General features: G+C 49.4%; 1 protein-coding gene across 1 annotated transcript in view; it reads left to right on the forward strand.

The window, feature by feature from the left end:
• Positions 1-23,016, forward strand: part of LOC140390396 (complement factor B-like) — a 155,661-nt gene that overhangs the window by 121,160 nt on the left and 11,485 nt on the right. The window contains exons 11-14 of the mRNA XM_072475534.1: positions 8,870-8,976; positions 11,755-11,863; positions 18,542-18,701; positions 21,645-21,724. Coding sequence (XP_072331635.1) covers positions 8,870-8,976; positions 11,755-11,863; positions 18,542-18,701; positions 21,645-21,724 — 456 coding nt within the window. The remainder of the gene's footprint in view (positions 1-8,869; positions 8,977-11,754; positions 11,864-18,541; positions 18,702-21,644; positions 21,725-23,016) is intronic.

Below are 23,016 nucleotides of genomic sequence, written 5' to 3' on the forward strand. Positions count from 1 at the left end.
TTAATCCTAGTTGGTTTGTTTCCTTCTCCAACATTAAATCACTAAGGACAACTGTAGCATCCTGACTTAATTCCAATAAATTAACTTGTGCCAATAAATTAACTTGTGCCAGAGGTCTTCTGCAATTCTTGGGGAAATGCTGCAAGACTTGATCCACTTAGTTACTGCGTAACTATTAGGAGGACACTTATTCCAGTTTAATATGTCTCTATGTAGTAAACATATTAGGATAATTGGAAGTAAAATGGCTGGTTTTTATTACTGTATAACTGAAAGTTTGGATTCTCCTGCTACTCATGCAGTGATAACTATTATCCATAGTCCCCAGATGTCAGTACATTTTAAATCCTGCTTGTACCCCACAATTGGCACAGTAAATGCCCTATTGTGACAGTGCCTCTGCTTCAGAAGAAAAATTATCTTCTTAATATTTATTTCATATTTACCTAGAGCTAGCGATATTTTGCAATCAATATATAATTAAAGACCTGATGATGGAAGCCAGGCTCTCCTTATCCATTACCCTTCGTTTCATCCATTGAACATTTCACGGTTAAGTTGATTCAACCTATAAACATCAGACTTGCCATTGCACAGTGAAGCTCTTAAGCGTTGTTTGTGTTGAAAATGCTTTGTAGAGCAGCACAGTAGTGCAGTGGTTAGCACGGCTGCCGCACGGCGCCAAGGACCCGTGTTCGATCCTGGCCCTGGGTCACTGTCCGTGTGGAGATTGTACATTCTCCTTGTGTTTGCATGGGTCTCACCCCCACAAGGGCGGTAAGGTAACACAGTGGTTAGCACAGTTGCTTCACAGCTCCAGGGTCCCAGGGTCGATTCCCGGCTTGTGTCACTGTCGGTGCGGAGTCTGCACGTTCCCCCTCCCCGTGTGTGCGTGGGTTTCCTCCAGGTGCTCTTGGTTTCCTCCCACAGTCCAAAGATGTGCTGGTTAGGTGGATTGGCCATGATAAAATTGCCCTTAGTGTCCAAAAAGGTTAGGTGGGGTTACTGGGTGACGGAGATAGGGTGGAGGTGTGAGCTTATGTGGGGTGCTCTTTCCAAGGTCTGGTGTAGACTCGATGGGCCGAATGGCCTCCTTCTGCACTGTAAAGTCTATGATTCTATGATCTCGATTACTAATGCCATATCAGCAAGAATCTACTGCTCTCATTAACCCCTGGCCTCCACAGATCTTTGCTTGGGGTGGGGGAGCGGGAACCCCCTTGATCTCTACTACCCTTTGTGATCTGAATTTCTCTCTTGCATGGGCTAAATCTAATTTCTCTTTGTTCTTAACTCCTTCACCAGCAGGAAAAGCTTCTCTGTATTTACCCGCTACTCCCTTCCATTATTTTCAACACCTGCCCCAGATCAGCCCTCACTTTTCCATCTCCTCAGAAGTAAAAGCCACATTTGTGTCACCCATCCTCCTAATTCTGTACAGATTTATTCATGTGCTTGCTAATGCAGACCTTGGACATTGCTGAAGAGAGAGACTAGGGGGTGGATTCTCCGCCACCAGTAGCAGTGTTTCCGGTCCAGCGGAGAATCGAGCGTTGGGCTCTGAACATGATTCTGCAGTTTCCCCTCCCCGCCAGCAATGACATACACACCCCGTGCTGGTGGGAGGATGAAAATGGGTCATTTGACTCCATCGGCACCCGATTACTGGGCTACAAGCCTGATTCTCCTTGCCCCATGATGCTCGGTCCCTCTCAGGCGTGTATTGGTGCAGGTATTTCCAAACGTAGCCCTGACGTAGTGGACCCAGCGGAGGATCAAGGTGGTAAGTACGTAACGTAGGTGCCCATCGGAGGCCCCCTCCACCCACAACGGAAATCCTGCCCATGCGCATCAGAACTCCCCCCCCCCCCATCAGATCTCCAACAGAGACCCACCCAACAGAGTCCCCATCGGACCCCCCAACGGAGACCCCCCCCATCAAACCCCCACTAGGGACCCCCCATCAGAGACCCCCATCGAACTCCCAAAATAGCCTGCTGCACCAGAGACCACAACAGACCACGCCCCCTCCCCACCTCATCAGAGACCCTTGATGGGGGGGGGGGGGGGGGGTCTCTGATGGTGGAGGGGGTCTCTGATGGTGGGGGGGGTCTCTGATGGTAGGGGGGTCTCTCTGATGGTGGGGGGGGTCTCTGATGGTGGGGGGGGTCTCTGATGGTGGGGGGGTCTCTGATGGTGGGGGGGGTCTCTGATGGTGGGGGTCTCTCTGATGGTGGGGGTCTCTCTGATGGTGGGGGTCTCTCTGATGGTGGAGGTCTCTGATGGTGGGGGTCTCTGATGGAGGCCTCTGTTGTGTGTCACCATCGAGGGTCTCTTGGGGAGCTCTGTTGTGGATATGGTGGGGGATCTCTGTTGAGGCTCTTTATTGGGGGTGTCCATTGGGGATTTCTTGGGGGTCTCTGATGGGGGTCTGATGGGGGGGTTGGTGGGTCGGGTCACTCATGCATGTGCTGGGGGGGGTGCGAATCATAATCCCAGTGGTCGTGGGAGGGGGGGTTTCTCCCTACTTCTCATTGTGGCTGGTGGGGGGGAACTGAGTGGGGTGGTTGCGGGGTGGAGGGCAGCCACCAGACCTCGTTATTGGGCCGCCCGCTCAGAATAATGGCCCGATAGCTGGATTCCAACAGAATGGAGCTCCCCACCATGTATAAATGTGCACGGCAAGGGAGGTAGAATCATTCCTGGGCACTGCTCCCAGTGCCAGCGCAGATCAGTAGCGATAATTTTTCGACTGGGGAACATTCTGAACGGAGAATCCTGCCTGTGGTAGTATGCATTAGGGGTCATGTGGGACTGTGAAGCCATGATGTCATTGGCTGACAGATCCCGGGTCCTGGTTGGCCGTTGATCCCTAGCTCCGCCCTGAAGGTAGAGTATAAGAACCAGGATTTCTCCCCCGCAGGCCAGTCTGTTGCTGAACTGCGGGGAACAAGTCACGCTTAATAAAGCCTCATCGACTTCATCTCTATTCGTCTCTCGTGAGTCTTTGTGCGCTACAATTTATTAAGCGTGCTTAAAGGACTATGGAGCTCAGGATCATCCCGGAATGCCTGAGGATCAGCCCCCACGCAGTGAACTCAGCAGCAGTTTTTAAACACTGGCAGACTTGTTTCGAAGCATACCACCGAACGGCCCCCGGCCGGGTCACAGAAGACCAGAAACTACAGGTCCTGCACTCGAGGGTAAGCCCGGAAATTTTCCCTCTCATCGAAGACGCAGAGGATTTCCAGACGGCGTTCGCAGCACTAAAGAGCATCTATGTTCGCCCAGTGAACCAGATCAACGCACGCTACCAACTCGCAACGAGACGGCAAAGTCCCGGAGAATCGCTAGACGAATTCTATGCCGCGCTGCTAACTTTGGGACGGGCCTGCAGCTGCCCACCGGTAAACGCGATTGAACACACAGACATGTTAATTCGCGATGCGTTCGTGGCTGGTATGAACTCTCCCCAAATCCGCCAAAGACTTTTAGAAAAAGAGTCGCTAGGACTCTCAGAGGCACGGGCCCTTGCAGCCTCACTAGATGTGGCCACGCGAAACGCCCGCGCGTACGGCCCCGACTGCGCGGCAGCCCCTTGGGCTCCGTGGACCCCCGTCGCGACAAACCCCCCCCACCCCACAGGCTTGCGCGGTTCAGACGCCAAGTCGTCCCGGGGGAGCCCGCTGCTATTTCTGCGGCCAGGCGAAACACCCCCGGCAGCGCTGCCCGACCCGCGCAGCGATTTGCAAGAGCTGCGGGAAAAAGGGCCATTTCGCGGCTGTGTGCCGGTCCCGGGAGGTCGCCGCTGTCCCCGGAGAAGAAGGAGTCCTGCGCGTTTCAAACGCTCCCCAACCCCCCCCCCAGCGCCCCATGTGCGACCCGCAGGCGCCGCCATTTTGGGTCCCGGCCATCACGAGGGGAGGAGGGGCGCCGCCATCTTGGGACCCCCCAGCCCTGTGCGACGCATGGGGGCGGCCATTTTGTCCACCCCCGCCGCCATCTTGTGACCCCCCAGCCTTGTGCGATGCATGGGGGCGGCCATTTTGTTCACCCCCGCCGCCATCTTGGACGGCAACAATGGACCCCAGCATCGACGGCTCCACGGGGTTCGAGGAAGACGCTGAAGCACTACGACCACGTCTGGCCTCAATGACGCTGGACCAAGCACGACCCCGGACGCTCCAGACGACGACAACAACGGTGCTGATCAACGGGCACGAGACACCATGCCTGGTCGACTCCGGGAGCACAGAAAGCTTCATCCACCCTGACACGGTAAGACGCTGTTTTTTGACCATCCGTCCCAGTGCGCAAAAGATTTCCCTAGCTGCAGGATCCCACTCCGTACAGATCAAAGGCTTCTGCATAGTGACCCTAACGGTGCAAGGGAGGGAGTTTAAAAACTAGGCTCTACGTCCTTCCCCAACTCTGCGCGCCCACATTACTGGGATTAGACTTCCAGTGCAATCTGCAGAGCCTAACTTTCCAATTCGGCGGCCCAATACCCCCACTCACTATCTGCGGCCTCGCAACCCTCAAGGTTGAGCCCCCATCCTTGTTTGCAAACCTCACCCCGGATTGCAAACCCGTCGCCACTAGGAGCAGACGGTACAGCGCCCAGGACCGGACATTCATTCGGTCCGAAGTCCAGCGGCTACTGAAGGAAGGCATAATCCAGGCCAGCAATAGTCCCTGGAGAGCACAGGTGGTAGTAGTAAAGACAGGGGAGAAGCAAAGGATGGTCATAGACTATAGCCAGACCATCAACAGGTACACACAGCTAGATGCGTACCCTCTCCCCCGCATATCCGACATGGTCAATCGGATTGCCCAATTTAAAGTCTTCTCCACCGTGGACCTCAAGTCCGCCTACCATCAGCTCCCCATCCGCCCAAGTGACCGCAAGTACACAGCCTTCGAGGCAGACGGGCGATTATACCACTTCCTAAGGGTCCCATTTGGCGTCACAAACGGGGTCTCGGTCTTCCAACGAGAGATGGACCGAATGGTTGATCAACACGGGTTGCAGGCCACGTTCCCGTATATCGACAACGTAACCATCTGCGGCCACGATCAGCAGGACCACGACGCCAACCTCCAAAAATTCCTCCAGACCGCTAAAGCCTTGAACCTCACATACAACAAGGACAAGTGCGTTTTTAGCACAAACCGGCTAGCAATCTTGGGATATGTAGTGCGCAATGGGATAATAGGCCCCGACCCCGAACGTATGCGCCCCCTCATGGAATTTCCCCTCCCTCGCTGCTCAAAAGCCCTAAAACGCTGCCTGGGCTTCTTTTCATATTACGCCCAGTGGGTCCCCCAATACGCAGACAAGGCCCGCCCCCTAATACAGACCACGACCTTCCCTCTATCGACAGAGGCTTGCCAGGCCTTCAGCCGCATCAAAGCGGATATCGCAAAGGCCACGATGCGTGCCATCGACAAGTCCCTCCCCTTCCAGGTCGAGAGCGACGCGTCCGATGTAGCTCTAGCGGCCACCCTTAACCAAGCGGGCAGACCCGTGGCCTTTTTCTCCCGAACCCTCCACGCCTCAGAAATCCGCCACTCCTCAGTGGAAAAGGAAGCCCAAGCCATAGTGGAAGCTGTGCGACATTGGAGGCATTACCTGGCCGGCAGGAGATTCACTCTCCTCATTGACCAACGGTCAGTAGCTTTCATGTTCGATAATGCACAGCGGGGCAAAATTAAAAATGACAAGATCTTAAGGTGGAGGATCGAGCTCTCCACCTTCAACTATGAGATCTTGTACCGCCCCGGAAAGCTGAACGAGCCGTCCGATGCCCTATCCCGCGGCACATGTGCCAACGCACAAATTAACCGTCTCCAAACCCTCCACGAGGACCTCTGCCACCCGGGGGTCACTCGGTTCTACCATTTTATAAAGTCCCGCAACCTCCCCTACTCCGTGGAGGAGGTCCGTACAGTCACAAGGAACTGCCACATCTGCGCAGAGTGCAAACCGCATTTTTTCAGGCCGGATAGTGCGCACCTGATCAAGGCCTCCCGTCCCTTTGAACGCCTCAGTCTGGATTTCAAAGGGCCCCTCCCTCCACCGACCGCAACACATACTTCCTGAACGTGGTGGACGAGTACTCCCGTTTCCCCTTCGCCATCCCCTGCCCTGACATGACAGCGGCCACAGTCATTAAAGCCCTTAACACCATATTCACACTGTTCGGTTGCCCCGCATACGTCCATAGCGACAGGGGGTCCTCCTTCAAGAGTGACGAGCTGCGCCAGTTCCTGCTCAGCAAGGGTATAGCCTCGAGCAGGACGACCAGCTACAAACCCCGGGGGAACGGGCAAGTAGAGAGGGAGAACGGCACGGTCTGGAAGACCGTCCTACTGGCCCTACGATCCAGGGATCTCCCAGTTTCACGGTGGCAGGAGGTCCTCCCGGACGCCCTCCACTCCATCCGGTCGCTACTGTGTACCACCACTAACCAAACGCCTCATGAGCGCCTCCTTGTCTTCCCCAGGAAGTCCTCCTCTGGAACGTCGCTGCCGACCTGGCTGGCAGCCCCAGGACCCATCTTGCTCCGGAAACATCTGCGGGCGCACAAGTCGGACCCGTTGGTCGAGAGGGTTCACCTCCTCCACGCGAACCCGCAGTACGCCTACGTGGAGTACCCTGACGGCCGACAGGACACGGTCTCCCTGCGAGATCTGGCGCCCGCCGGCATCACGCACACCCCCTCGACACCAATCACCCCCTCCCTGCCACCGGCGCACCCCGCGACAGCCCCCTTCCCGGGAGGATCGGTCCTCCTCCCAGGTCCGACCAGAAGTGAAGCTGAAGCAGAAACCGTAAAGCTCCCGGAGACGACAACACTGGAACAAGCACCACCACCACCGGGGCTGAGGCGATCGACAAGGACGACCAGACCGCCCGACCGACTCGTGGCATCGGTGTAACACTAGAATGTTGTGGACTTTCACAAGAATCTTTTTTCCTTTTTTTCCCTCTTACGAATACTGTAAATAGTTCAAAAAAAAACAAACCCTGTACATAGCCCAGTGTAGGGCACTGTGATGACATGCAAAAGTTTTTTTTCCTCCCAGGACCAGCCTTGTAAACCCCTACCACCATGCGAAGCACCACCCCGCCGGGTTCAATTTTAACAAGGGGTGAATGTGGTAGTATGCATTAGGGGTCATGTGGGACTGTGAAGCCGTGATGCCATTGGCTGACAGATCCCGGGTCCTGGTTGGCTGTTGATCCCTAGCTCCGCCCTGAAGGCGGAGTATAAGAACCAGGAGTTCTCCCCCGCAGGCCAGTCTGTTGCTGAACTGCGGGGAACATGTCACGCTTAATAAAGCCTCATCGACTTCATCTCTATTCGTCTCTCGTGAGTCTTTGTGCGCTACACTGCCCATGTTGTTAAAGTTTTTCAAGGGCAGCACGGTAGCACAGTGGACTGTTCTTCAGACACCCCTATCAGACACTCCCAACAGACAACCCCATCAGAAGCCGCCAACAGGCTCCCAAGAGAGAGACCCCAACAGGAAACCCAACAGCGAGCCCTATCAGGCCCCTAACAGAGACCCCCATCAGATGCTCCCAACAGACCCCCCCCCCCCATCAGATCCCCCATCAGAAGCTGCCATCAGACTCCCACAGCACCAGGGTCCCAGGTTCAATTCCCAGCTTGGGTCACTGTCTTTGTGGAGTCTGCATGTTCTCCCTGTGTCTGCGTGGGTTTCCTCCGGGTGCTCCGGTTTCCTTCCACATGTCCCAAAAGATGTGCTCTTAGGTAATTTGGACATTCTGAATTATCCCTCCATGTACCCGAACAGGCGCCGGAATGTGGCGACTAGGGGCTTTTCACAGTAACTTCATCGCACTTGACAGGACAAATGCAAGAATGCCAAATTTACAAAGGTCACAACAATCTATACGGCAGGATATGTGAGACAATGATTGGGCAGCATTTTCTGAACAATCCTTTTATTTTTTAAAAATATATTTAGAGTACGCAATTATTATTTTTTTCCAATTAAGGGGCAATTTAGCGTGGCCAATCTATCTATCCTGCACATCTTTGGGTTGTAGGGGTGAAACCCACGCAGACACGGAGAGAGTGTGCAAACTCCACACGGACAGTGACCCAGGGCCGGGATTCGAACCCAGGTCCTCAACGCCGCAGTCCCAGTGCTGCACCTTGCTGAACAATCCTGATTGTGCCAATAACTACACGAATAACAAATTTTATATAATGAGTGGAACTCGTAACGTGGCTCATTTATGCTTGCTAGATGTAACATAAATTCATACACGAGGACCCATTCTCTGCAAACAAAAGGAATATTTTCAAGCCATTCGCATTTTTTGCATTACCCAGGAGCTCAAATAGCCTATAATTGTCTGTTGTTGTTTTCATGGCAATGCCTCAGCCAATCAAGGGTTGACTTGCCAATCAATCAGCGTCCCTTTTCTCCTGTGTTACACCTTGCAGTGATAGTTTGAAATTTGGCTCTCTTGCATTTGTCCTGATGAGTGCAAGATGAAAAGCTTTGGCAGCATGTCTCTCGTTTCAGCAACATGCATGAGCTGGGCAAGTGATTTGCTGCAGTCAATGAGTTGTCAACACTCAGATTCATTCAGCAACCAGTATCTGCACCACTCCTGGAGCCTATGTTAGAAAATTACCCACTGAAAGGGCATCAGGTTCCATAGCAACCAAAGCACTCACCCTGACCAGCTGTTCAACATGAATTTTCTAATTGATTCTTTCTCTTCACCAGAGGACCATGGATGTAACATTTGTCTCCCACCTCTCCCCATAATGGCCTCCCTTTATTTCACACCACCCAATTTAATTAAATGCATTTTATTTTCCAGATCTTACTTCAGTTGGAAACCTGTGTGGTTTTGCCAATAAAAGTTTAAGTGCAACAGGCCAGAGTACCTATCCATGGTTTGCAGAAGTTGTTAGCAATGAAAATCCGGTGAGTTTCTGTGATGCATCTTTACTTCCCCAGCGGAGAGTCTGAGACCCACTTATTATCTATTCCGCTCAGTGGCTCATGGCAGTCAGTGAATTTGGAGAGGGGGAGAGACAGAGTGTGTGAGAGAAAATAAAGAGAGCAAATCATAGAATCCCTCGAGTGCAGAAGGCAGCCATTCGGCCCGTCGAGTCTGCACTGACCCTCCGAAGGAGCATCCCACCCCTGTAAACCCACCTACACTTTTGGACACCGAGGGGCAATTTAGCATGGGCAATCCACCTAACCAGCCAATGTTTAGGCTGTGGGAGGAAACCTGAGCACTCAGAGGAAACCCACGTAGACGCGGGGAGAACTCCACACAGTCACCCGAGGTCAGAATCGAACCCGAGTCCCTGCCGCTGTGAGGCAGCAGTGCTGACCCCTGTAACTTGCACACATAAATAGAGATACATGCAGAAACACACACACACAAATATGGAGAGATAGACATACACATAGAGACAAACACATAAGTAGAGACATACACAGCCACCCACATACAAAGACATAGAGAGAGAGTCAAACACACATGGAGACATACATAGAGAGACACGTACAAAGGTGGGTATATTATATTTGTTGTGGGAATTTCTGACTAATTGAACTGAATGGTGGCATTTTTCAGAGGGCATTTATGAATCAACCACATTGCTGTGGATCTGGAGTCATATGTAGATCAGACCAAGTTTTTTTATTATTTGTTCTTGGGGTGTTGGCATCGCTGGCTGGGTCAGCGTTTGTTGCCCATGTCTAATTGCCCTTGAACTGAGTGGCTTGCTAGGCCACTTCAGTGGGAGGCAGTTAAGGCATCGCTGTGTGGGCCTGGAGTCACTTGTAGGTCAGACCAGGTAAGGACGGCAGATTTCCTTCCCTGAAGGACATTAGTGAACCTGGTGGGTTTTTACGACAACCGACAATGGTTTCGTGGCCATCATTTGACTTAATTCCGGCTTTTAAAATTTTTTTAAATTCAAATTTCACCATCTGCCATGGATAGATTCGAACCCAGAAAGTAAGGATGGCAGGTTTCCTAAAGGACTTTAATGAGCCAGATGGACTTTTATGATAAGCGACAATGGCTTCATGGTCATCATTAACTCCAGATTTTTAATTCATTCAAATTTCACCGCCTGCCACGGTGAGATTCAAACGTGGGTTCACAAAGCATTACCCTGGGTCTCTGAATAGCCAGTCCAGCGATAATACCACGATGCCACTGTCTCCCCATAAAACATACAAACATATCAGAAATACAGAGAGCGACACACGCATGCATATGGAGAGAAAGATATCCACACACACACACAGACAGTGAGAGAGAGACCCACACATGTGTACAGAGAGACAAAGAGAGAGAGGGAGAGACATACTCATGCACGGAGAGAGGCGAGAGAGAATGACATACACATTCACACACCCTACACAGCAAGGGAGAGCAAGAATGTGACAAGGAGAGCATGAGACCTCATATGCATGTGACAAATGTGAGAGAGATGCATAGGGAAAGCGAGAGAGGGAAAGAGAGCAAGAGAGGGAGAAAGAGAGAGACAGAGAGAAAGAGAAACAAAGACAGAGAAAGCATTGAAAATGTCAAACTTTTTGATTCTGACATCCACAGTGTAATTGAGGTAGAAAGCCAAATTAGTGGCAGGTCAATGGGGCTGAATCACTGTTAGGTGATCAGTCTCATGGAGTCTGAGGGAAGGTGGGTAAAAGGGACTCCATTGATATAAAGGTCACAGATAGGGAGAGGTGAGTAGTGATGGGATTCAAAGAGCGTGAGAGTTAAAAAATACCAGGAGCCAGATAGGACAATGAGCACGGGGGGGCGATGGTTGGGTGTGACTTGATGAGGGCCAGAGTGTGTGTGAGTCGCAGAGCTGTGAATGAGGGCAGAGGGACAGTTATGAGAATGAGAGGTGATATTTATTGATTATAGTTTGATCATAGAATTTACAGTGCAGAAGGAGGCCATTCGGCCCATCGAGTCTGCTCCGGCCCTTGGAAAGAGCGCCCTACTTTAGCCCATGCCTCCACCCTATCCCCGTAACCCAGTAGCCCACCTAACCTTTTGGACACTAAGGGCAATTTAGCGTGGCCAATCCACCTAACCTGCACATCCTTGGACCGTGGGAGGAAGCCGGAGCACCCGGAGGAAACTCAAGGAGAAAATGCAAACTCCACACAGACAATCACCCAAGGCCAGAACCGAACCCAAGTCCCTAGAGCCGCGAGAGGCAAGTTTTTTTACACAGAGGGTAGTGGGTGCCTGGAACTCGCTGCCAGAGGAGGTGGTGGAAGCAGGGACGATAGGGACATTTAAGGGGCATCTTGACAAATACATGAATAGGATGGGAATAGAGGGATACGGACCCAGGAAGTGCAGAAGATTTTGGATTAGACGGTCAGCAGGTCGGCACAGGCTTGGAGGCCGATGGGCCTGTTCCTGTGCTGTACTTCTCTTTGTTCTTTGTATCACATTTCCTTTCCTTTGGAAAATGAAATTATTTACAGACATCAAATTTTTTTTTACATTTCACCATGGTATGCATAACTATTTACATGTTTAGAATATTTTTTACAGTCGACCACAAGTTCAGTCTTTCTGGCTTGTGGCTTATCCTTGTAGATCTTCTACATGTCTGCTGAACTTGCACTTGGGACTCTGAGGCAACAGGTGAGAAAGTCTATTGGTTTTGAGCTGTCAGTTGGGTCTCAATCAACTTGTCTCCTCCACAGGAATTTCGATGTTCTGGATCCATTGTGGCGAGTAAGTGGATTCTGACAGCAGCTCATTGTTTCGAAGACCTGTCTCAAGGAGGCGTCATCAGAAAGAAAATCATTGTTGGTAAAGATTGGACACCCTTTGGTGGCTTTTTGTTTCTTTTTGCCAGGATAAGAGGGGAAGATGATGCAGAACACCCATTCTAAAACTCAGCCAGTCCTTATTCCATTGACTACGACAGAAAACATCCATCCAATGCCTCAAGTCAGTCACCTCTATCGCTCCACCCCTTCCTTCTTGGGATGTTCTGGAAACGATTTTCATACACAAAGGCCAGGATTTTCCACCTCCCCCTGCACACCCAGCGGCTTGTTTTCCCGTGACAGAAGCAGCTTGGTCATTGGTCATTGGTGGGATCTTCTAGTCCAGCCAAAGTCAATGGCCATTCGTGTTGCTCGCCGCCTGCACCGTTGGGGAGCCCGCCACGTGGAAGGAGGGGGGCTCAACCGCGATGGGCAGGAAGATCATGCCGGCGGGAAGGGCCTGAAAACCCCATCCATAGTATTGCAGTGCTTTGCCTGACCTCTGAACCTCGCAGAGAGCTTCAAAGCCAATGAAGTCCTTTTGGAATGTATGATGTAGGGAAATGAGGCGGCCAATTTGGGGATAGCAAGCGCCTTTAGAACAGGATTGTGATAACTGGTCAGATAATCTGTGTTCCTCTTTAAGTGATGTTGGTTGAGAGGTAAATAGTGACCCATGGCACCGGAGACAAACCTTTAAAACAGTGACCATGGGATCTTTCACATCCACGTCTGAGGGAAGACAGGCCCTCAGGTACAACATTAAGCGGGAGGGTAGCATAGTGGCAACCCAGAGGACCAGGCAAATGCTCTTGAGCCACGGGTTCAAATCTCACCAATGGCAACTCGTGGAATTTTAATTCCTGGAATTGCAAGCTCGTCCCAGTAATGGCGACCATGACACCCATCGTTGATTGTTGCAAACTGATTCACTACTGCTCCTTTCGGGAAGGAAATCTGCCACCTTTGTGGTATCATCATTTCAAGGGTTAATGTGGTGCCGAGAGTAGCCACTAGAGGGAGCTGCAGATACAACTATATAAGGCAGTGATGCTAGACCGTAGGGGAGGAGTATGTGCAGGAGATAGCTAGTCAAGGTCATAAGAGCAGATAGTTTGAGTAAGGTTAGATTATAGTTTATACCAGTAGTGAGATTAGCAGATGAGTGCAGTTCAATGTTATTGATCAATTCTGTATTCTTAAGGGCTAAGTGTCGAATGCCAGTTTTAATAGTGTAATTAAAATCCTAGCTTTGTTTAAGTAAAAGCTACACAGTGGTCTTTGTGAACACCACGCCAACCATCCTGAAATAAGAAACACAAAGAACACCACAATCTTCACTCTGGTCCGGTCGATGTGTGACTCCAGAATCACAGTGGTTGACTCTTCAAGGCCATACGAAATTCCTTGACAAGCCACTCAGCAAGAAACCTCAGAGAGTGGTGAACACCGCCCAGTCCATCACACGAACCTGCCTCCCATCCATTGACTCCATCTGCACCTCCCGCTGCCTGGGGAAAGCGGGCAGATAATCAAAGACCCCTCCCACCTGGCTTGCTCACTCTTCCATCGGGCAGGAGATACAGAAGTCTGAGATCACGCACAAATAGACTCAAAAACAGCTTATTCCCCGCTGTTACCAGGCTCCTAAATGACCCTCTTATGGACTGACCTGATTAACACTACACCCTGTATGCTTCACCCGATGCCAGTGTTTATGTAGTTACATTGTATATGTTGTGTTGCCCTATTACGTATTTTCTTTTTATTTTCTTTTATTTTCATGTACTTAATGATCTGTTTGAGCTGCTCGCAGAAAATTACTTCTCACTGTACCTTGGTACATAAGAACATAAGAACTAGGAGCAGGAGTAGGCCATCTGGCTCCTCGAGCCTGCTCCACCATTCAATGAGATCATGGCTGATCTTTTGTGGACTCAGCTCCACTTTCCGGCCCGAACACCAGAACCCTTAATCCCTTTATTCTTCAAAAAACTATCTTTATCTTAAAAACATTTAATGAAGGAGCCTCTACTGCTTCACTGGGCAAGGAATTCCATAGATTCACAACCCTTTGGGTGAAGAAGTTCCTCCTAAACTCAGTCCTAAATCTACTTCCCCTTATTTTGAGGCTATGCCCCCTAGTTCTGCTTTCACCCGCCAGTGGAAACAACCTGCCCGCATCTATCCTATCTATTCCCTTCATAATCTTATATGTTTCTATAAGATCCCCCCCTCATCCTTCTAAATTCCAACGAGTACAGTCCCAGTCTACTCAACCTCTCCTCGTAATCCAACCCCTTCAGCTCTGGGATTAACCTAGTGAATCTCCTCTGCACACCCTCCAGTGCCAGTACGTCCTTTCTCAAGTAAGGAGACCAAAACTGAACACAATACTCCAGGTGTGGCCTCACTAACACCTTATACAACTGCAGCAGAACCTCCCTCGTCTTAAACTCCATCCCTCTAGCAATGAAGGACAAAATTCCATTTGCCTTCTTCATCACCTGTTGCACCTGAAAACCAACTTTCTGCGACTCATGCACTAGCACACCCAGGTCTCTCTGCACAGCAGAATGTTTTAATATTTTATCATTTAAATAATAATCCCTTTTGCTGTTATTCCTGCCAAAATGGATAACCTCACATTTGTCAACATTGTATTCCATCTGCCAGACCCTACCCCATTCACTTAGCCTATCCAAATCCCTCTGCAGACTTCCAGTATCCTCTGCACTTTTTGCTTTACCACTTATCTTAGTGTCGTCTGCAAACTTGGACACATTGTCCTTGGTCCCCAACTCCAAATCATCTATGTAAATTGTGAACAGTTGTGGGCCCAACACTGATCCCTGAGGGACACCACTAGCTACTGATTGCCAACCAGAGAAACACCCATTAATCCCCACTCTTTGCTTTCTATTAATTAACCAATCCTCTATCCATGCTACTACTTTCCCCTTAATGCCATGCATCTTTATCTTATGCAACAACCTTTTGTGTGGCACCTTGTCAAAGGCTTTCTGGAAATCCAGATATACCACATCCATTGGCTCCCCGTTATCTACCGCACTGTTAATGTCCTCAAAAAATTCCACTAAATTAGTTAGGCACGACCTGCCCTTTATGAACCCATGCTGCGTCTGTCCAATGGGACAATTTCCATCCAGATGCCTCGCTATTTCTTCCTTGATGATAGATTTCAGCATCTTCGCTACTACTGAAGTTAAGCTCACTGGCCTATAATTACCCGCTTTCTGCCTATCTCCTTTTTTAAACAGTGGTGTCACGTTTGCTAATTTCCAATCCGCCGGGACCACCCCAGAGTCTAGTGAATTTTGGTAAATTATCACTAGTGCATTTGCAATTTCCCTAGCCATCTCTTTTAGCACTCTGGGATGCATTCCATCAGGGCCAGGAGACTTGTCTACCTTTAGCCCCATTAGCTTGCCCATCACTACCTCCTTGGTGATATCAATCCTCTCAAGGTCCTCACCTGTCATAGCCTCATTTCCATCAGTCACTGGCATGTTATTTGTGCCTTCCACTGTGAAGACCGACCCAAAAAACCTGTTCAGTTCCTCAGCCATTTCCTCATCTCCCATTATTAAATCTCCCTTCTCATCCTCTAAAGGACCAATGTTTACCTTAACTTTTTTGTTTTATGTATTTGTAGAAACTTTTACTATCTGTTTTTATATTCTGAGCAAGTTTACTCTCATAATCTATCTTACTCTTCTTTATAGCTTTTTTAGTAGCTTTCTGTTGCCCCCTAAAGATTTCCCAGTCCTCTAGTGTCCCACTGATCTTTGCTACTTTGTATGTTTTTTCCTTCAATTTGATACTCTCCCTTATTTCCTTAGATATCCACGGTCGATTTTCCCTCTTTTTACCGTCCTTCCTTTTTGTTGGTATAAACCTTTGCTGGGCACAGTGAAAAATCACTTGGAAGGTTCTCCACTGTTCCTCAACTGTTTCACCATAAAGTCTTTGCTCCCAGTCTACCTTAGCTAGTTCTTCTCTCATCCCATTGTAATCTCCTTTGTTTAAGCACAAAACACTAGTGCTTGATTTTACCTTCTCACCCTCCATCTGTATTTTAAATTCTACCATATTGTGATCGCTCCTTCCGAGAGGATCCCTCACTATGAGATCCTGAATCAATCCTGTCTCATTACACAGGACCAGATCTAGGACCGCTTGTTCCCTTGTAGGTTCCATTACATACTGTTCGAGGAAACTATCGCGGATACATTCTATAAACTCTTCCTCAAGGCTGCCTTGACCGACCTGGTTAAACCAATCAACATGTAGATTAAAATCCCCCATGATAACTGCTGTACCATTTCTACATGCATCTGTTATTTCTTTGTTTATTGCCTGCCCCACCATAATGTTACTATTTGGTGGCCTATAGATTACTCCTATCAGTGACTTTTTCGCCTTACTATTCCTGATTTCCACCCAAATGGATTCAGCCTTATCCTCCATAGCACTGATGTCATCCCTTACTGTTGCCCAGATGTCATCCTTAAATAACAGAGCTACACCACCTCCCTTACCATCCACTCTGTCCTTCCGAAAAGTTTGATACCCTTGGATATTTAACTCCCAGTCGTGACCATCCTTTAACCATGTTTCAGTAATGGCCACTAAATCATAGTCATTCACAATGATTTGCGCCATCAACTCATTTACCTTATTCCGAATACTACGAGCATTCAGGTAAAGCACACTTATGTTGGCTTTTTTACCTCTGTTCTTAATCTTAACACCTCGATCAGTAACCTCTCCTAAGTTATATTTCCTCTTAACCTTTCTCCTAATTTTCCTTGTCGTCGAACCCATATCTTCCTGTAACAACCTGCCGCGTCGCTTACCATTAATGTTTTCACTTCCCGTTTTATTTCTTTTAGTATTCCTGGTCCTATTCACAGAGCTCCCCTCAGTCACTGTACCTGGTACTGTCGCCCTTTTTGATTTTTGACTATGGCTTCTCTGCCTTACACTTTCCCCCTTACTGCCTTTTATTTCTGTCCCTGTTTTACTACCTTCCAACTTCCTGCATCGGTTCCCATCCCCCTGCCACATTAGTTTAAACTCTCCCCAACAGCCCTAGCAACCCCCCCCCCCCCCTAGGACATTGGTTCTAGTCCTGCCCAGGTGCAGACCGTCCGGTTTGTACTGGTCCCACCTCCCCCAGAAACGGTTCCAATGTCCCAGGAATTTGAATCCCTCCCTCTTGCACCATCTCTCGAGCCACGTATTCATCCTCTCTATCTTGACATTCCTACTCTGACTAGCTCGTGGCACTGGTAGCAATCCTGAGATTACTACCTTTGAGGTCCTACTGTTTAGTTTAACTCCTAGCTCCCTAAATTCAGCTTGTAGGACCTTGTCTCGTTTTTTACCTATATCGTTGGTGCCTATGTGCACCACGACAGCTGGCTGTTCACCCTCACCCCCCCCCCCCCCCCCCCCAGAATGTCCTGCAGCCGCTCCGAGACATCCTTGACCCTTGCACCAGGGAGGCAACATGCCATCCTGGAGTCTCGATTGCATCCGCAGAACCGCCTGTCTATTCCCCTTACAATTGAGTCCCCTATCACTATAGCCCTACCATTCTTCTTCCTGCCCAGCTGCGCAGCAGAGCCAGCCACGGTGCCATGAACCTGGCTGCTGCTGCCTTCCACTGGTGAGCCATCTCCCTCAACAGTATCCAAAGCGGTATATCTGTTTTGCAGGGAGATTACCACAGGGGACACCTGCACTGCCTTCTTACTCTTGCTCTGTCTTTTGGTCACCCATTTACTATCTCCCTCAGTACGTTTCACCTGCGGTGTGACCAACTCGCTAAACGTGCTATCCACGACGTCCTCAGCATCGTGGATGCTGCAAAGTGAGTCCATCCGCAGCTCCAGAGCCGTCAAGCAGTCTAACAGGAGCTGCAACTGGACACACGTCTTGCACGTGAAGGAGCCAGGGACAGTGGACGTGTCCCTGAGCTCCCACATCGCACACGAGGAGCATGACACTGGTCTGAGATCTCCTGCCATGTTTTAAACCTTCAGTTAACGTCAACAATTTCAATTTCCCCCCCAAAAAATGTAAATAAATAAATAAACAATGAAGAAAAAATATATATATATACCAATGAAAAGAAAAAGAAAACAGAAACACTACTTACCAGGGATAAAACGCACTTCCTCCTCACCCAGCTTTGAATTCCCACCTCGATTCAAATTCCCAAACTCACTCTTTGCTGTCTCACTCCTGGCTCTGTCTTCTCTGGCTCACTGGGAGAACTCACTGGGAGTGAGTTTACAAGTGGCTCTTTTTAAACTGTCCTGAATTGACTCCCCTCCCCCACCTGCTTTTAGATCAAAGTAGATTAAAATGACTGACACTTAACTGCCAACCAGTTATGTGAGTGGGTGGGGCAGCCCTTGTTAACCTACACTGCACAATACTAGCTTAATTTAAATTAATTTAAACTCCTGAAATTTAAAAGGAGCTGCCTTACTGATTCAATTTAATTCAATTAAACGTGACAAAAAAAAAAATCCATCCATCCATCCATGTAGTTCATTGGCAATTAAGGACGGGCAAGAAATCCTGGCCTTGCCAATGATGCCACATACCATGAAATATAAAAGAAAAACTTGTCTGAAAGGGTCTCAGGGTTTAATGGGGCTTGGCTTTCTCTGGTCTGACATAGGGCCTCACAATGAGAGAGCCGAACTGAGCATAGAGCGTGTACTAAAGCACCCACGCTACAACCTAACCAGCAAGATGGAGAAGGGCATCCGGGAGTTTTATGATTATGACATTGCCTTGGTTAAGATAAAGTCAAGGCTGAACTTTACAACATTCATCAGGTAAGAGAAAAAATATCTTTCCTTTGTTTCGAAGGCTTTAGCCTCCACGGCATTCCTTCAGGCCTCCGTATTAAAGTTGTTATTCCACTGAAGGGGTCCATTCAGCCCATCTAATCCATGCAAAGACATCAATTCCCCCCCGTTCAATCCCTGTAGATCTGACAAGTTTGTTTCCCTCAAGTATCAATCCAATGTCTTTTTGCAAACATTAATTGCCTCCGCTTCCACCAACTGCAACAGAATATAAAAGATATTTTAGAGCTTTCTATTCAGGAGTGTTTCAGGTGACATATTTGCATCCCTGTTTCAATCACTCCATGGCCTATCCCCTCCCATCTCTGTAATACCCTCCAACTCCACAACAAGCCACCCCCATGGCCTCCTCCCCAAGATATATTCTCCTCAAATTCAGACGCCTTGTGCATCCGTGATTTTAATCACTCCACCTTTAGCAACTGTGCTTTCAGTTACCCCAGGCCCCGAGCTCTGGATCCGCCCTCTCCGCCTCTCTCTACGGGTCAGGAAATTCTGTCCGGATTGAGGTTAGGGGTGGGGATGTGACTTCTGTTCCAGTCCGGACGGGCTCTGCCTAGGGAACATCCCACAATTACACCGTGTGTACGATATTACCGAAGAAACCTACATCCAGTTTTGAGCGTGTTTAGCGCGGTGTTTCTCGACGGCTGAGGCACCAAGAAGCATCTTGCAATTTTGGTCTCAGGGTGTTTCTCTCCGCCAAGGCTGCACTTAGAGTTGCCAGCAGGGAAGGCTCCTCGCAGATCAGGCCGCCATATTGTCTGGCTGTCCCGATCTCCCCACCCCCCCCCCCCACACTTTCAGCACCTCCCCCCTCGGGGTGGACCCCGGGAACACCCCCTTATATCCGCCCTCCACCTGGTAAAGCCCCCCCTTCCCTGGGCCCGATACCTGGCAATGCCAGGACACCCTGGAACTAACAACGTGGCAGTGCTCCGCCAGGCTTGTAGTGCTACTGTTATTAAATTTACTTGCTATAAATATGACAGTCATTAAGGTTGCCCTTCTTTTGTCTAGATATTGATATTATATTGCTTTCAGAGTCGCCAGGTATCAAATGATACCACCACAAGGTTCAACCGGCTATCGATCAAAGACCCAACAACCAGTTAGATCGTTCAATTTCAATAATACTTTATTTACACACAAGATTAACTTGTACGTGCAACAAAAACACTACGAGCTAAATTACACCTAACAACTATGACAACCTGTACTTAACTTCAGGCACCCGTCTTAGGTCAGAGGAACAGAGGTCTTTGTTCGAATCTGGATCTGCTGGGTCTGGAGAAGTAACTGCGGTTCAGCTGGGCTCATCCGACTGGTAGCGAGCGTTGAACTTGGACTTGCTTCTGGTGGTGCTGCCGTTGGAGATGGACGTGGCCAGAGCGCCAGGTCCAAAAGAGATCGAACACACGGTGGTGTCTCTCTTTATCCTTGGGGGGGGGGTTTGCGCTCTTTTGGGTGGTCCTTAATTTGGACCCAATTAATTCGGCAGGTTTCGATCACTGCCTTCGATCTGAGCCAATAAAGGGGCGGGTGTCTCGATGGCTGGGCGTGTCCTAAGCGGTCATTGACCTTGGCTGTTCATGCTTCCTGAGTAAAGAGAGTGGCGCCGATGTGTCTGGAATCGAATCACATACCCGAGTTCCAGTCTTTTGTCTTAGGGAAATGGGTCATTAGAATGCAAATCGGCTGGGGGTTTCGATACTGTCTGTTTCTCAGCTTCCAAATATACATTTAGGCTCTAAGCCTGCCTGAATCTTGTATTGGCCATATTTCCCTTGAGTCTTTGCAAATATCTATGTTTCTTTGTAAGTGGCCATCCCAGGTGGCTACACTACTACCCAGGCACCCTGGTCATGCCAGGTTAGAACGTCCAGGGTGCCAGGCTGGCAGTGCCAAGATGCCCAGGTGCCAGAGGGAGTACCAGCGGACCACCTTGCCCTGTCCCCAACTATCCGGTGCTCTCTAATGGCCCGGGATACCCACTCTAGGTTCCATTACGACTGGTCCACATTGGTGGAAACAATACTAAACAGTGCCCTGGCGAAGTCTCACTGGCGCAGCCATTAGGTCCCAGGCACCAGGACAATCCCGCGAATGCATATTTAAATGAGCCTAATAGCTAATTTAAATATGCTGATTTGGATCACTCCCAGTGAGGGCGAGATCCAGATCGGGACAAATCTGTCAAGGCTTCTTGTGAGATTCAACGGCTTTGTCCCGACACCAAGTCAGGCACGACGAGGCCATTAAGTTGCACCCCATAAGTTTCATCTGGGCAGCATCCACACTGAGTTTGTCCCAAGGACTCAATGTTATGGGACTCCACAAAGGATGTGTCCTGCAATTACACCAACAGTCCTGTTTAGACAGAATTCACACAGGGAATACCCCGGAATTACATTGATGGCGCCACTAGGATAGGCTGCACACAGGGAACATCTCCCAATTATAGTGCCAATCTCAATGTGACAGGTTTCACACAATTACACCGATGCTGGGGTTGGATGAGTTCCACATCTGTATAGAAAAGCTTAGCGTGCCGATTGCACTTGGCAAACCCAGACTGAAGTGAGTTTGATCAGGGGCGGATTTCTCCGGCCATTGCGATCCTCTGTTCCCGCTGGCAGCGCACTGCCCCACACCAGTTTCCCAGTGGCAAGGGGTGGCTTCAATGGGAAATGCGACTGACCAAGCGACGGGAGTAGAGAATCCTGCCCCTAGTAACCGGCGCACACGGCTGGGAAACTGGAGAACGCAGCCCCAGATTTCTCGACCAGTGCTGGCTGGGGAAAGTTTTCCCAATTAAATTAAATGAGACACTTCCTCCAGAATATTCCATCTCTTCAGCTGTTACTTGATGTGTATCTGACTGACGCTCTCCCCACTTTCTATCCACAGACCAATCTGCTTGCCGTGCACAGTGGAAACCAGCGTTGCCTTGCGGAAGTCAAAGACCGAAACTAGCTGCGCCGATCACAGTAATCTGCACTCCCTTTGTATTTCAGTCCCATCCCAGCTCGCCTTAGTTGGAGAGTTAAGGGTTAAATCAAACAAATCTGATTTATGATTTCCTTGTAGAATAATGCAGGAAGGAATTTTACGCCAAGGCTACAGCGAGCATGTGGAAATAGTCTGCGATTGTTGTTAACGGCCAACATTTGTTGTCCATCCCTAATTAGCCTCAAACAGACTGGCTTGGGAACTCATTTTAGAGTCAAAATGGAGTAAAGCAACCCTTGACTTATACACATTAATGAACCAGATAGGTTTGTACAAGAATGTAATGGTCACTATTACTGACACTTTACACTGTAACTTTTTTAATTCTGCTGTGACGGGATTTGAACCAACTCCCCAGAGCATTAAAAGGGTTTCTAGATTTGGACTTGGTGGGGAACATGACGGAAAATTTGCAGACGACACAAAAGTTGGCCGTGTAGTGAGTAGTGTGGAGGTTAGCTCCAGTAATGTCCAAAATGATAAAGATGGATTGGTGGAATGGACAGGAATGTGGCAGATGGAGTTAACTCGGATTAGTGTGTAATGAAGTTACTGTGAAAATCCCCTAGTCGCCACATTCCAGCGCCTGTCCGGCTACTCAGAGGGAGAATTCAGAATGCCCAATTCACCAAACAGCGCGTCTTTCGGGACTTGTGGGAGGAATCCGGAGCACCCGGAGGAAACCCACACAGTCACGGGGAGAACGTATAGACTCCACACAGACAGTGACCCAAGCCGGGAATCCAACCTGAGACCCTGGCGCTGTGAAGCAATGATGCTAACCACTGTGCTACCGTGTCGCCGTTGAGGAAGGATGTCATTGCTCTGGAGCGGGTGCAGGAAGATTTACTAGAATGTTGCCATGGCTGAAGAATTGTAACTATGGGGAGAGATTAGAGAAGTTGGGGTACTTTTCCTTGGAACAGAGGGGGTGACATGATTGAGATACACAAAATTGTGAACTGTAGAGATAGAGTAGACAGGAGGAACATATTTCCCTTGGCAGAGAGTTAAAATAACAGGGATCGTAGATTCAAGCTAAGTGGCAGAAGGATTAGAGGGGAAATGAGAAAAACGTTTTTCTACGCAGAAGGTGGTGTCAGGAATTCGCTGCCTGAGTTGGTGGTGGAGGCAGAGACTCTAAACTCTTTTAAAAAGTACCTCGATCAGGCGGGTTAGAGTGCCCGAGGTTGGGGGAGGTGTAGAGGGCAGGGCTGGAGGAGCTGATGGGGGTGGTGGAGGTGGCAATCGTTAGGATGCAGCAGGGAAG

Source organism: Scyliorhinus torazame, chromosome 14, assembly GCF_047496885.1.
Source record: "Scyliorhinus torazame isolate Kashiwa2021f chromosome 14, sScyTor2.1, whole genome shotgun sequence".
Classification (NCBI taxonomy): domain Eukaryota; kingdom Metazoa; phylum Chordata; class Chondrichthyes; order Carcharhiniformes; family Scyliorhinidae; genus Scyliorhinus; species Scyliorhinus torazame.